The sequence below is a fragment of the Delphinus delphis genome, chromosome 6 (assembly GCF_949987515.2).
Source record: "Delphinus delphis chromosome 6, mDelDel1.2, whole genome shotgun sequence".
NCBI classification, from domain to species: Eukaryota; Metazoa; Chordata; class Mammalia; order Artiodactyla; family Delphinidae; genus Delphinus; species Delphinus delphis.
The window spans coordinates 55,996,805-56,012,263 of NC_082688.1; the positions used below are offsets into that span (position 1 = coordinate 55,996,805).

The 15,459-nt window shown below is 42.7% G+C and overlaps 1 protein-coding gene across 1 annotated transcript; it reads left to right on the forward strand.

Annotated features, from left to right (window-relative positions):
• The first annotated feature begins 1,199 nt into the window (after positions 1 to 1,199).
• On the forward strand, positions 1,200 to 12,345 carry MLANA (melan-A). The gene is made up of 5 exons (XM_060013453.1): positions 1,200 to 1,270; positions 2,507 to 2,608; positions 5,366 to 5,462; positions 10,456 to 10,569; positions 11,882 to 12,345. Exons 2-5 carry the CDS (start codon positions 2,532 to 2,534, stop codon positions 11,948 to 11,950), a joined length of 357 nt encoding a protein of 118 aa, XP_059869436.1. The 5' UTR covers positions 1,200 to 1,270; positions 2,507 to 2,531; the 3' UTR covers positions 11,951 to 12,345.
• The last annotated feature ends 3,114 nt before the right edge of the window (positions 12,346 to 15,459 follow it).

Below are 15,459 nucleotides of genomic sequence, written 5' to 3' on the forward strand. Positions count from 1 at the left end.
AGGAAGGAGGGGGCTCTAGAATATTATGGGGAAGGGGACTTTAGTGGTCATTTAATCTAAGTCCTCAGCTGGTGAGAACTCTCACATTCCTTTATTCTGGTGGGTGTTTTGTTTGGTTTTTGCTTTTCCACAATGGTTACAGAGAGCTGGTGAGCAAAGATAATTCTGTCCCACTGAAATGCTTCTGGGCTGTAACCATTTGACTCTTGGAGTAGGCTATAATGTCAGGTTGAATCTGCCCTGGTTTTAATAAAATTCTAGGTAGGTCATATACTACCTTCAAAGAGGAAATTTTGTCTGCTCCTTGCAAATGCAAGAAACCCACACTTCCCAGGGGACAGTCATCTCTGAGGGCATCACAAAAAATCTGGGAGCTCAGCTCAGGAAGATTTAGGGATCCTCTATTTCCTCTTCTTGATCAGGAGGTCATGGTCCTAGATGACCTCCAGGTCTGAGCCCAAAGTCTCACCAATCCTTTGAGGTAGAGATGAGGGAAGGTATAGGGTGCCCAGTTTTATATATATATATATATATATATATATATATATATATATATATATTTATATTTATATTTATATATATTTATATATTTTTTTATTTTTTATTTTTTTGCGGTACGTGGGCCTCTCACTGTTGTGGCCTCTCCCCTTGCGGAGCACAGGCTCCAGACGCGCAGGCCCAGGGGCCATGGCTCACGGGCCCAGCCGCTCCACGGCATGTGGGATCTTCCTGGACCGGGGCATGAACCCGTGTCCCCTGCATCGGCAGGCGGACTCTCAACCACTGCGCCACCAGGGAAGCCCCCCAGTTATACTTGAATTTCAGATAAATAACAAATTTTTTTTTTTAGTAAAAATACATCCCATGCAATAAGTGGGACATATTTACATTAAAAAATATTGCCCGGACACAGTTATACTAAAAAATTATTCATTGTTTATCTGAAATTCAAATGTAACTAGGAATCCTATATTTTATCTGGCAACCCTACAGAGAAGGGATTGGCATTTAAAATTAATGGCTTCCCTAAGATGAAACCCTAGGATTGGGGAAAACAGAGGCCACAGTGAGCTGTGACTTTTTGAGGAGAGGAATGAAATCGGTTTCTTTCACGCCAATTAAGCAATCACAAATGACTCCATCAGAAATCCAAACTCGTGACTAACATGGGACTCAAGACCAGGAAAAAAAATTAAAAAGATTAAGAGCCAGAGAAGCAATCTTCACACACAGGGCCAGCCAGCAGACGGAGTGGATCCCATCCAGGCAGGTAAGAGCATTGCCATCTCACCCATTCTTTCAGAACAGAACACGGTTGGGAGATTCTGGTGTGATCCTCCAGCCTCCATGACTCCCGGCTGTCGGCAGAATTCCTCCTCAACATTTATAATTCTCCGACTTCTGAAGGTTCACAGAGTCTCCTCCTAGGTCCTCCCTCTAGGCTGCCAGGAAGCAAAGCAGAGAAGCAGGAGAAGCAGTTGTTCAGGCTGCAGCTGGCTCATGAACAGCTGTGTCTGCTCCCTTGAAGAACCAATTTTCTTGGCTCAGGTGGGATGAGGTGCATTTGACGAGCCCACACTGTTTGCCAAGGCTCAAAGCTGGAGGTATAGATTTACAAAAACAACTTAATGCAAAATTAATTAAGTTTTGTGTCTATCATTTTGAGCACAGAGTTCACCCCTACATTATTCACCTGAGATGATCAGTGAGTTCAAGTGTGATTTCTTCTTTACAACTGGGAAGGGAAAATTACACATGAAATGCCCCAAGGAATGGGTTCGTGGGGTAAACTCTCTGCTCCTCGCTCCCACTTCTCTTCAGCTGTTTTAAACAGGCTCATTAATACAACTCTATGGGGACCAGACCTTTGGGATTCATGAGAACAATAAGAGGGAAGAAAAAAGCACACTAGCAAGGAGAGAAGAGAAACCATTGTTGATTTTTAGCAAGCACGCTCTAATCATGACCACTGAAGTTCATGAGCTTTTTTTCTATTTGTTTGTATCATAGTTTAAAATTTTGTATTTTGGGGCAGTTTCATTTTTTGGAAAATGGGCTTGGAGGATGCTGTGCTAGGCCACACACACATTATGTCATCATAGCCTTCTATTTGTCCAATGATCAATATAAAATAATACCTTTGGAGAGAAATAACTCCTCTTATTAACCACAGTCTTGGACCAGGGAAAGTAAGGAATAAAAATGCTTCTTGTTTGTTTCCCTACAAGTTTATGGTATAGAGTCAAATTAAAGGTTACTTTTTCCCCCCCCCCAAATTATAACTCAGTTTGAAAGTATTTTCCTTTTGTTTGTGGTTCTTTCTTTGAACCTGAGCGATTTCCACTTGATATTAGTGAAAGAAGGAGGTGCAAATCCTCTCACAGGGAGAAACCAGAGGGTTCGGCTGTCATTCCTGGTCACCTAGCAAGAATGTCTTTGTGGGTGTTTATGAGATGTAAGAACATGCTGGATGAGTGAAATGACACTTGTGTGCCCCTGCTGTTAGGTGACCCGAGGTCTGACTCCACAACATGCCAAGAAAAGAGGCTCACTACATCTATGGTTCCCCCAAGAAGGGGCACGGCCATTCCTACATCACAGCTGAAGAGTAAGTTCAAAACCAGACGCAGCGGGGTTTCCAGTTTGTCTTTTGCTTACACAGCCTGCTGGCTTCCCCCAGCACATGCCTGTCTGTAAAACTCTCTAGTGTCTATTCCTCCAGAAAGTAAAGACCCTGGCAATGAGGTGAGGAGACCCTGTGATCCTACAAGGGACCTCAAGCTTCTCTGAGGCCAAGGAGGCAAGGAGGTAGGAAAGGTAAAAAGCTGGATCTTGCCATTTTTGTCTGCATTCTTGGCTATGAGGCATTCATTGTAGGTTCTCAGGCTGAAAAACATCTGTCTGGGAGCAAGATGCCTCTTTCCTCAAGCCTTGCCTGTCTACTCCACTCAGGCTTCCGGATGTGGTTTGCAGACAGAACAAAGGCAAGTTGCCAAAGGGCAAGTGAGGATGAAGGGTAGATGTGTGTGACTCCACCTGCTGACTGACTCCAAGGTGATTCAGGGTCATAACCTTTGCATCAATACTTTATCCTAAAGAAAGGTGTTTCGTATTATGAATTAACTTAAAATAAGTATTTACATGATTAGACATTTCTAAGTGCTAAGCGTTGTATACCAGCCCAAGATGCTATTCTTGCCTTTGAAAAAATCTTACAACCTAGTGGGAGAGTTAGGCATGGGAGTAATTTCGGCAAGTGTATGTGCTGTGATGGGAACACAGGCTGTAGGACACAGTCTGCATGGATGAGAGTGGGCAAGGTCGGGGGATAGTGGCAGGGCCCCCCCCAACCCCGAGTGGAGACTCCAACAGGACAAACGAGGAACCTGGTTTTTATGTGGACCATCTCTTAAGTGGTCTGCTCAGAACTTTCTGCAAACCTGCTCTCTCGGGAAAGAACTGTTGAATAGCTTTACCAGAATGACCTAGCAGGGGCAAGAGACATGAAAAACCCATCAAAGGCACCGAGGAGGAGTTCAGCCTGGAGCATTTCCTCAGAAGACCCTAGTGGGATTCTCTAACATCCCTGCATGGTCAACTGGGAGTGGAGGTGGGGAGATCTTCTGAAAAAATGTCCCAAGAGCAAAAATATACTCTTGCACATGGTATTAGGTAGGATATCTTTCAGTCTTGTATGATGACTCAACAGACTCTGTGAAACCACCGTCAAGAGAGGTTCTCAGTTGAGGGGGCATAAGCCGCCTATAGAGCTTGTGAAAATGCAGCTTCCTAGGCACTGCTACCCAAGAGGCTGACTCAGTAGGTCTGGGGGTGGGGGACCCAGGATCTGCACTTTATTTTATTTTATTTTTTGCGGTACGCGGGCCTCTCACCACTGTGGCCCCTCCCGCCGCGGAGCACAGGCTCCGGACTCGCAGGCCCAGCGGCCGCCGCCCGCGGGCCCAGCCGCTCCGCGGCACGCGGGATCTTGCCGGACCGGGGCACAAACCCACGCCCCTCGCATCGGCAGGCAGACTCCCAACCACTGCGCCACCAGGGAAGCCCCAGGATCTGCACTTTAACATGCATCTCAGGCAACTCCACTGCAGAAGGTATCTGGGTGACATCTCAGGAGCCCTGCCTGGCTGGGCAGTGGGTTCTTGTGTTGTGTCTGGCACATTCCAGTGTTCTCGGCTCTCACTAGGCATGTGTGAGTGCAATGTAACTGTGCACGAAGAGCTGGAACAGAAGGCTTCCCTGGTGGCGCAGTGGTTAAGAGTCCGCCTGCCAGTGCAGGGGACATAGGTTCGAGCCCTGGTCTGGGAAGATCCCACATGACGTGGAGCAACTAAGCCCATGCGCCACAACTACTGAGCCTGTGCTCTAGAGTCCACGAGCCACAACTACTGAAGCTTGCGTGCCTAGAGCCCGTGCTCCGCAACAAAAGAGGCCACCACAGTGAGAAGCCCGCGCACCAAAATGAAGACCTGACGCAGCCAAAAATAAATAAATTGAAAAAAAAAATAAAAGAGCTGGAACAGAGCTCTATGTGTGTCAAGATATCCAAGGGGGTGACCACAGACCTAGGGGGTGGAATTAGAGCACAGGCATGCTGGGAGTTGAATCAGCTGCCTCCAGTCACGAGAGCCCACTGAATGTCCCCGTGACAGCTTCATTTCAGGAAAGGGCAATGCAGCAGGAAGGGCACTGGCTGGGTACCTCGGGCCAGTTGCTGGGAATGCTGGTTCTGCCACTCTCTGGTGGTACAACCTTGGGCATTTTACCAGCCTAAAATCTTGAGGATGTCAGATGTGAAATGAACATCCTACCCACCCCAGTGGATTGTTGCGGGCCTATAGTGGGGTGCTTGCCCCAGTGCTTGGCAGGGTAGTTGTGAGAATTCGATAATCTAATGCATGTAGAATGGTTATCATGGTGCCCAGCTTACAGCAGACATTAAGTCAATGTTCCTTTCCACTTCTTTTTTGTGGACTAAGAGTTGGGGAGAATGTTTTAAACTAGCGCTAATGAAAAGAAAAGATAAATATGTTGTCTCATTAAATATGTTGTCCACATAAGGGTCAGTTGCTACTGTACCTGTTGCACCTGGAACTTGGGTACTGGGGCCCAGGCCAGTTAGCACTGCTGCTGTGGGCACACACCTGAGAGGTTTCCAGAGATGGTCCCGTCCCTGGGTACGAGTGCTGGAGGCCTGGTGGGTGCTTGGTGCGGTGTGGAGTGGGACACTCCTTGGGGACTGCTCTGACTGCGAAGCCCCTGTGAAGAGAACACATTGATGTACATTTCATTATAATCTGGAACAAGGTTTCTGTACCAAGATGTATTTCTCTATCTCTCGGGCTAGGGCTGCAGGGATTGGCATCCTGACAGTGATCCTGGGAATTTTACTGCTCATCACCTGCTGGTACTGTAGAAGACGAAGTGGATACAGAAGCTTGAAGGTGGTAAAGTTCCCACTGCTGTGTCCCTCCAGATCAAGGACCTCCTTTCTCCTTCTTTCTCTGAATTTCTGGGGAGTGGGGGGACATTCTCATGATCACCTCTAGCTCTGATTCCTGGTTCCAATGAGTCTTCCTCTACATTGCACTTCTTGTAACTCTTCCTTTGCCTCTGCCCACGTGTGAACACCAATCAGGAACTTGGTCCATATTTTTGGTTCCACTCACAGGAAACTCGAGTGCCTATCTGTGTGTGTAGCTAAACACTAATGGTTTGTGGGGCACAGAAGAAGGGTTCGTGGTTCTCTTGCACAGTGAACAGCAGCATTTGAGACACTCCAGATCTTACCAATCCTTCTGGGGATTCCCACTGGCTCTGTTACTCCACTTAGAGGCCCGCTCCTCTCACCTTGCCTCTTCACCCCTTTCCTCCCAGGTTGCCTGGGAATTCCAAGTTCTTCTAACTCTGTTAGCAAGCAACCCATCATACCCAGGACCCGTCCAGCCATCAGTGCAGTGAGGAAACCATCCACCCCTCAGCAGCACAAAAGACCACCTGGTTTTTAATAGATTCCTTCCTCCACTGATGGCCAATGTGGTTTTTTTTTTTTTTTTTGCCAATGTGGTTTTAATAGGATTTTTGCTCCTTTACCCATACGAGCAGGAAGTTAACAAATGACACGGTCCAGCCTTGGGGTAGCAGGATCTTCCACACATGAGAAACATCAACAGAGTCTCTAAACTGCAAAGACGACAGGTTTCAGAAACCTTGCTTCAAAGGCAGGTAGCACTTTGGAACTTAAGCATTCTCCACTGTGAGAAATGGGATGGAAGGAGAGTTGCAACTTGCTCTCTCTCTTTCTTTCTCTCTCTCTCCCTCTCTGCCTTGTTATTGCAGATCTGAAAGCTTCTGAGGTTGATAAGTAATGGAAAAAAATTTATATTTACAAAAGATGTTGGAAAGTTCCAGTCCTCATTCAGCAAGCACTTCATGCAGAGAAAGAGGTTCTGTGATGGAGGGGAGGACCGGCCTGGGTGGAGGGTTGGAGCCTGCGGCAGTCTGAGGAGAAGAAAGGAAAGGGGAGAGCTGTAGCTTCAAGTTCTTCTCCTCCTTGCCAGGAAGCCTGGGCAGTCCCATGTGTCCCTTTCCCTAATGCCCATCTTGCCATAGCATCCCAGATACCAACCATGGAAGACAGGGTGACCTTGGGGGGATACAGCCACCAAGCAGCAGCCCTCCAGTGTGGTGACAGTTATGGGAAGGAGTTTCTGAGTTTCTGAGCCTGAATAAGACTCCAGACCAAGTTCTGTAGCAAAACCTTGGGTTAGGAGGTTAGGGATAAAACTCTTTGCTCTCTGCCACACACTCCATGTGTACCTCTAGCACTGTGTTATGACATTGCCTTGTAATTTGTTATTTACTTTTTGCTTCTTCACCCCTTCTCTTTCTCTCGTTTATGAGCTGGGACAGAGAATATTTCTTATTCATCTTTGTAACTCCAGTGCCTAGCACGGTGCCTGGCACACAGCACTCACCCAATCGTATGGCATAAGGAGTTGGTCTCATTGTCTGCCATTGACTTGCTTGGTGGTGTTAGATTTTCATTTCTCTGAGCCTCATTTACTCTATTATACACCTAGACACAGATGATATAACATGATGTGTATCAGTTTTTATTTAATATGTTTTCTTCTATAATTTAAAAAATTTCATTCTATGTTTGCATATTTAAAAAGTTTTTTAAAATAAATTTATTATTTATTTTATTTATTTACTTTTGGCTGCGTTGGGTCTTCGTTGCTTGCGCGTGAGCTTTCTCCAGTTGCGGCGAACGGGGGCTACTCTTGTTGCGGTGAGCGGGCTTCTCATTGTGGTGGCCTCTCTTGTTGCGGAGCACAGGCTCTAGGAGCGCAGGCTTCAGTAGTTGTGTCTCGCGAGCTCAGTAATTGTGGCTGGCAGGCTCTAGAGAGCAGGCTCAGTAGCTGTGGCGCACAGGCTTAGCTGCTCCGTGGCATGTGGGATCTTCCCGGACCAGGGCTCGAACCTGTGTCCCCTGTATTGGCAGGCAGACTCTTAACCACTGTGGCACCAGGGAAGCCCTATGTCTGCATAGTAAAAGAAAAATGATTTAGTCTTTCAAGGAGTAAAACCTCTACAAACTCAGTATGTTGGTACCCATTTCCTAACTGTCCACGATTGCTAGCTTGATGCTACCCGGACAAAAAGGCAATGTGTTTTGTTTTTCTTTTTCCTTTCTGCTTCAACACTCTCATCTTAAATGTGTTCACTTGAAGAGTAACAGTCTTAGTGTCGTGAGCTCAGACACTGAGCATTTTGCCTGGTGTAGTTCAAGTTCAACCTGCCACCCTCCATTCCTCCAGGCCTAGATCAGTGATTTGCAGAGTTTTTGGAATTTTTATGAGATAGAACTGTGTTTAAATTCCCTTGTTCCCTAATGTTTAAAAATGCTGTCATTTATTTTTTAAATTAATATTAAAATATTGTTTTGAGACTTTCATATCTCCTGAAAAGCCATGTCGGGGACCAGCAGTCTAAGAAGTTTAGGCAAAATTATGTAAAATAGTGCATTAAGTACTGCATTTGATTACATACTCATCTCCCTGTCTCTCCTTGGTGATTCTATTTTCATTATAAAGCAGAAGAACATAAGTGATGAAAAACGCAAGTTTTGGGTACCTGAATCACTCCACATGTAGCAACCTTCATTAGGCTTTGAAATATGTTTATTCTCCCACTTACACTGACCACAGAATAGTAGAAAGGTTGGTTGGAATTAAGGTCTCCTAAAATTTCCCCTTTGGCTAACAATTCCCCTTAGATCTGAAAAACACCTTGAAAAGAAAGACTGCTTTTTGCAGCAATGTGTCTCAGAGGAAAATGATTTGTAAGGGAGTGGAAGTTGGCTTTCATATTTATCAGTTTTACTCTTTCACTTGGGAAGTTTAGGACATAATACTTTTAATTCTTGGGGAAGAATTTAAAGGCTCTGCTGATAGCTCAGTTTACACTCATGTCTTGCGGTGCCATGTCTCTCAATGTATGGTCAGGGGCCTTTGCACTTGAATCACCTAGGGTTCTTGCTAAAACGCAGATTCTGGGATCATCTCTGGTGGTGGGACCCGGGAACCTATGTTTTAACACACACACTGAAGTTTGATCAAATACGGAGAATTGGCAGTGAACTGGGGAAGTGGCCCACGCTCCTATCCTATGGCAGGTGAGGATTAAAAAAAAAAAAGAAGAAGAATAAAAGCAATAATTGAGGTAAAGGGAGAGAATGCATTAAACACCTTACCTGAGATATATTGCTGGGAGTGGTGGAGGGGAGCAGAACCTCCCTGGGCCCTCATGTCAAACTTGGGGTTCTTGTGCTTATATCTTTCCAAGGGGTAGTGTCAATAATGATTTCAGACTAGAGTTTAGGAAAATTACTTCTTTACAGTCTGCACACTGTGTAGGTATCACCTCCAACCATGTGTGGCCTCATCCAATTGATGTTCCAAACACTTCTCCTCCCTGGGAGACCTGCCTTGATGCCCTTCTCTTCCAACCCAGTAACCCCAATAATCAGCCATGGTCTGAAGACAAGCCTGCAGAGGCACTGAACACCTGCACAGCCTCCCTGTTCCAGCCCCCCTCAGCCAGGACCACAGAGAGCTGCTCATGCCCTACTGGTGGACTGGGTTCAGATATATTTGGGTCTGTATCTTCAAAAGATGAATTAGGTGCGAGCATTTAAAAGTAACAGTTTACATAAAAATCTTAATTTCTAGTTTCTTTTTTTTTTAAAAATCAAAAGATCTGGCAAAACTGGCAGCTATGCAGTGGTCTGTCCCTTTAGATGGGATATACACTCCCTCCTTTCCTATGGTCCCCACTTGACCTCCTCCTCCCTCTAAGTGTCTGAGCATAGCTGAGTCACCCCAGGCACAGGCGATAAGAAATTGCATTGTCTGGAGAGCAGTGGTTCTCTGTGTGGCCCTGGACCAGCAGGATCCACATCACCCAGGGAACTTGTCAGAAATACAAATTCATGGGCCTTCACCCTAGACATACTATGTAAGAAATTCTGGGTGTGAGCCCAGGAATCTGTATTTAACAAACCCTCCAGGTGACGCTGATGCATTCTAAAGTTTGAGAACCACTGCTGTGGAGAATTTAACAGTAAAAGCAACTAAAAGTTAGTCTGCTTTTTATAATCACAATGTGCTAGCAATTTTAAACAATGTCAGTAATGAAATACTCCCCCTCACTAGGATGGACCGCTCCTGCAGTCCCCATTTTGGTATGTGTCTCTGCCTTGCATAAATGGTTGTCAGTCTATTCTAGGGAGGGAAGGCATTACCCCCTGAACCTATGCAAACCACCGAACTAAGCTTTTACCCACCCCTCCCCCAATAACTCAAGGTGCACAACGGCCTTTGACTGACTTGCCATCATTGTTGTGATGTGACTTGGAAGCTCAGTGCTACAGCTACAGCATTTCTATCACAACACAGGCATTCGTACTGTTTCAGATATTTTGCTGTCATTATGGGGAAGGCAGAAATAGACAGTGTCCCTGCTATCAAGTTGCTCATATGCTTGTCCTTACTGTGATACCAGCTCCTGCTTCACTAGCTCTGATCTCTTCCACTTGTAACCATTCTCTGAGAGCCATTTTTTAGATTCACTTTTTTTCCTTCCCTTCAAAAATATTCATTGACTAACTAGTGGGTGTCAGGCACTGTACTAGGTGCTTCATCTTTAGTTAATTCCCACAACAATTTTGAGATGTAGGCGATATTATCTTCATATTACAGATGAAAACACTGGAATTCAGAGAGATAAAGTGACTAGCCTGAGGATACACAGCGAGTAAGTGGCAGAACCAAGATTAAAACCCTTTCTTAAAACTTTGGCTTCTTCCTCTTTTCTTTAATGGACTCAATTATTTTTTCCTCACCCACTTACCTTCATGAATTCACATTTCAGGACAAAAGCATTCATGCTGGTACTCAAAGTACCTTAACAGGAAGATGTTCATGTGAGGGGCTTGGTCACCAGGACGCCAAACTGCCTTTTCAAGAGAACAATTGTGAACCTGTGGTAGGTTGAGATCCTGCATCTTGATGTTTTTGTGTATGGCTGGTTTCAACTTAAATGAATAAAATTATTCCCATTTAGAAAGCAAGGGCAATGTGAATGTGCTTAATGCTACGGACTTTAAAAAGTGGTTAAAAAGGTAAATTTTTGTTATGTATATTTTACCATAATAAAAAATAAATAGTAAGATTAAAAACAAGGGAATCATAGAGATTTTCTTAAATTGTGTCCTCTCATACCCAGATTTTCCAGGGTCAATAATGAGACCCCACATGTAAGATCTACAGGAAGAATTTGGTTCTGGTTACAATATCCTTTTGTCTTATGTTTTTAGTATAATTGCCTTTGTCCTGAACATAGATATTATCTAACGGAGAAAAAAAAGTACCTACTATTAACTGTATAGAGTTGCACTGTCCAATAGGGTAACCACTAGTCACATGTGGCTATTGAACACTTGAAACAGAGTTGTTTGAATTAAGATGTGCTGGAATACATACCAGATTTCAAAAACTTAGTATGAGGAAAAGAGTATAATTCATTAATGATTTTTTATTGACTACATGTCAAAGTGATAATATTTTGGTAGGTGGGGTTAAATAAAATATATTAGTGAGATCAATTTTACCTGTTTCTCTTAATTTTTTAAATTGTAGCTATTAGAAATTTTAAAATCACATATGTGGTGCACTCTATTTCTATTGGACAGTGCTGGTATAGATGTAGTACGTCATAGTTTTTGAGAGCACTGACTCCAGAGCCAAGTTACTCCATGACTTACCAGTTGTGTGATCTTCGGCAAGTGACTTAACCTCCTTGTGCCTCAGTTTCCCGACCTGTAACATGAAAACCTTGAAAATACTCCCAGGGTTGTTGTGAGCATTAAATGAAGGCTGACACATTTGTGCTCTGTTGATAGTAGCAGTGGCCTTTAGACACGACTATAGGGATTTATGCTTGTGGTAAAGATGCAGTGTGATCAGTGTCTGTTTAACAGGATTCAAGAATTCATTAGTTAGGTTTGGGGCTTCTACTGACAAGGATAATCCAGGTATAAATAAGTTTCTGAAATTTTTGGGAAGCCACTTAGCCCTTTTTCTTCTCTGCCATTGTTTCCCCCAACAATGCTTCAACATATATACTTGTGTAACCTAATAACGATTACCTCATTGGGTGGAAATTAGCTGTGGACAGTTAAACAAGTTTCAATCCAGAGCAAAAGTATAAACATCATGCTAACTATTTTGACTTAATCCCTCTTCCAGAACCATATGTACTGCTGCCAAGCCCATGCTCTCCTTTCTCACCCTTACAGGTTCCCAACGCTCCATCTGCCTATGAGAAACTCTCCACAGAACAGTCACCACCACCTTACTCTCCGTGAGAGCCAGGAGGCCCCTGAGAGATGCTGAAATGATTTCCCTCACACTTTTTGTTGAATTTGATGTGGACATGTAATGTTCTGCTTCAGAATGCTGTAGAAACAGTGTACATCATCTCTACTATTAAGCTGGCTGTTAAATTCCTTATAGGGCAACTAGCAATACTTATTGAGGAAATGATGAGAAATATTAAAATGGGAAAAGCTTCGTCAATAAACATGGTAATGGATGATACTCTCTGTGCCAGTAATAATAAATCTACAGTATTATTTTCTGAGGGAGATCTTTCAAGTGTGTGTTCTGGGATCATCTGATTTCTTTTTAAGTTGAAATATGGCTAGTAACTAACAAACTGCTATTCTGATTTTTGAAGACGCAGCCTCTTGACCTACATGAACTCTAACAGGACTGTTGCAGGTGAGTCTGTGCTGCAGAGCACTCACAAAGGATACCTTTACAGGTTTAAGACCAAGAGCTAAATGATCTACCAAATTATAGTCAGATTCACCTGATCAGGAAAGTGTCAGTAATGTCTCTTTGTCTTCTAAAATTCCATGATGCTACAATAATATACTGCAGAGATCCTGTATCTTCAGCAATACATATCGTGCAGTTCTAATCACATTTCACTTCAAGGATCAATGCTATGATAATTAATGACAAGAACTTTCTGTTAAGCCAGAAGGTGGTGTAAGGACTTGGAAACAAGTAAAAGCTACTGTAGTTTGGTTGATGTCTTGTCTTAAATATTCCAAAGGCAATTTAGCTCCTTTGAGCTCCCAAATCCTTCTCAAAAGCACATGCAGAAGAAATCATAAGGGACCAGAAATTCTGGAATGGTGTCATTATTTGTATAAAAATATTGCAATTTATCTGTGTGACATCTACATAACATCTGTCTGTTTTTCTTTTCACTGAAAAATTTTTTTGGCTTAACTTATATCGCCATCCTAAATGGAAAATCAGTATCATTTTTCGTAAGTAGAGGATGATTATAAAAAATGAAGATAATGAAAGCAAATTACTTTTATTGAAACCTAGGAAGATACTGATGGTCACAGAATGCTGTCAACTTGAAACGTGCCCTCGTTATTAAAGAGGGAGATTAGCAAGAATCAGAGAAAATCTTTTGACCTAATTAGAAGGCTTGCAAGAGAAAGAAATGACTTGCTCACTCTGTGACTCACTGTTGTTTAATGCCAAGTCAGTAAACCACCTAAAATCACCTTGTGTCATTGGAAACGCCAGTGTGGCATAACTGCATCATTTTCACCAAAAGACAAGATTGCACAGAGGAGAAAAAACACTGAATAAAGAGACATTACACACACTGAAAAAAAATGTCATTCCACAAAATACTAAAAGACCCTCCCCCACTGCCCTTCCTGATTCTGTCCAGTCTTAACACTTAAAATAAGCCCTCTCTCTCCCGTTTTCAAACAAATAAATTCTGAAAAAGAAAAGTTCATTAGGATTTGGCCAGCATCTGTCCTCATGACAGGGCCCTGTCTGAGCCTCAATCCTCCCCTTCTTATAGAAGAACCTGTGCCCCCCCAAGACCAACCACAGCTGCTTATTTATTTACTATTGTGTGTCACTGAATCACCCCTTCACCCTGCTATAACCAATCCTCCTGTAATAAAAGTGTTAGTGGGAATGTAAAAAAAATTTTTTTTGACAAAAGAATAAAGTTGGATCCCTATCTCACACCATTACAAAAATTAGCTCAAAAAAAAAATCATAGAGCTAAGTATAGGAGTTAAGACTACTCCTTAGTTAAGATTTCTCCTTGTTTCTCTTAGGAGAAAACAAAAGAGTAAATCTTTGCAACGTTAGATTTGGTAATGGTTTCTTAGTTATGATGCAAAACCACAAGTAATGTTGGTAAATTGGAATTCATCAAAATTAAAAGCGCTGTGCTTCAAATGAAGGACAAATCAAGAAGGAGAAGACACACAGCACTGGGAGAAAATATCTGCAAGTGATATAACTGATAAGGGAATTGTATGTGGTATATATAAGTAACTCTTACAACTCAACAATAAAAAGAAAACCCAATTACAAAGTGAGCACATTTACCTCATTACTTATTTCTCTATATATTGAAAATCGTGAGTTCACACTGATAACTCCAATCTTAAATCAACTACAAAGGGTTCATTCTAACTTTTTTCATTCTGATCTCTTTTCATATTTTTAAATCAATTTCTCCCCATAGTGAGAAAGTGGCTTCTGTTAATCTCAGATTACCAATTTACTGCATGAATCACCTTTGTATGTAAGCATTTCACCATCTATCTTTCATGCCGTCCCACCCCCCTCAACAGATGCCCTCCAGTCCTTATTCAGACCTCGAAGTCTTGCTGTGGACCACCACCAGCTCCCTAACCGGAACACACCTTTCCCTGCTCAGGCGCCAATACCCCGTGCCCAAGCTTCTAACTATGGCTGCCTCCCCCTGACATAGACCTGCTATGGTACCCCCCGTTCAAACATCCAGATATTGGCCTCACGTGGCCAACAAATAAATAAATAAATAAAATTAGGAGAGAGAAAAGGTATTCTTAAAAAAAACCCAAAAAACAAAAAAAGTGTGATGCAAATTTGCATAAAATCAAAATCAATCAAGGAGAGAATTTACTGCATATAAATCGAGAAGAAATGTCCCAAAGTGCACAAAAATATTAGTCATATACATCAGAAACATGACCCCTAGAAGGGATGGCCTTGAGAAAGAGTTGGAAAGAAGCACTTCCTTTTATCAAAGCTGGATTGTCTCCCATGAGAAAAAAACTCAAGAAAGTTGTTCGGCAGCTTGGCTGAGTGCAAGTTCACTGAGCTAAGAAAATAATCAAAACAGACAAAAATTGGCTGAAGCAGTTTAAATTCCAGCTTTTCCCAAGTTGCCCCCACTGTTCCACATGCAGCCCTGGTCAGAGGTGGGAGAGTATCAGGAGACTCCCTGAATCATCAGGTCCCAAAGGAAGGGAGAGGTTTCAGCTGTGAGGGCTCAGGCATGAGCATCACCTGCAGGTCTAATTCAGGTTTACAGCAGCCAACTCCTAAACATCCATAGCAGGACATCTGTGTTTTCTCTCTTTAAAAATAATTTAAATAAATCTCTTTTCAGATTAACTGCTTTTACTTAATTGATGCTACATTTGCTCAAATTGAAGTTTGATAGAACTGTAATTCCTAAGATAGTGTTTTGCAAATCTAGATGGTTATAATAAAATTCTTACGGATATCAGACCATTAGACTCTAGAATTAGATCCATATATGTACTGTGTTTAGGTTGAACTAAATGGTCCACTATTATTTAACCCATAATTGAATTTTTATATGATCAGGGAGAGACATTTAAATCAATAAAGACCATTTATATACGCTATGAACTGTCAGAAGAAATCTGTAAAAAAAAAAAAACTACTTATCTCAATAAATTTTGATTTAAAAAGTGATATAAAACAAGAACCCCACCGAATGTAAATTGATACAGCCACTGTGGAC

Excerpts from the sequence above, each read along its gene's own strand:
- MLANA (XM_060013453.1), top strand. The coding sequence starts at position 2,532 with ATGCCAAGAAAAGAGGCTCACTACATCTATGGTTCCCCCAAGAAGGGG. Across the intron at positions 5,463-10,455 it reads GTGGATACAGAAGCTTGAAG|GACAAAAGCATTCATGCTGG; the intron begins GTGGTAAAGTTC and ends TTCACATTTCAG. Across the intron at positions 10,570-11,881 it reads AGAACAATTGTGAACCTGTG|GTTCCCAACGCTCCATCTGC; the intron begins GTAGGTTGAGAT and ends TCACCCTTACAG.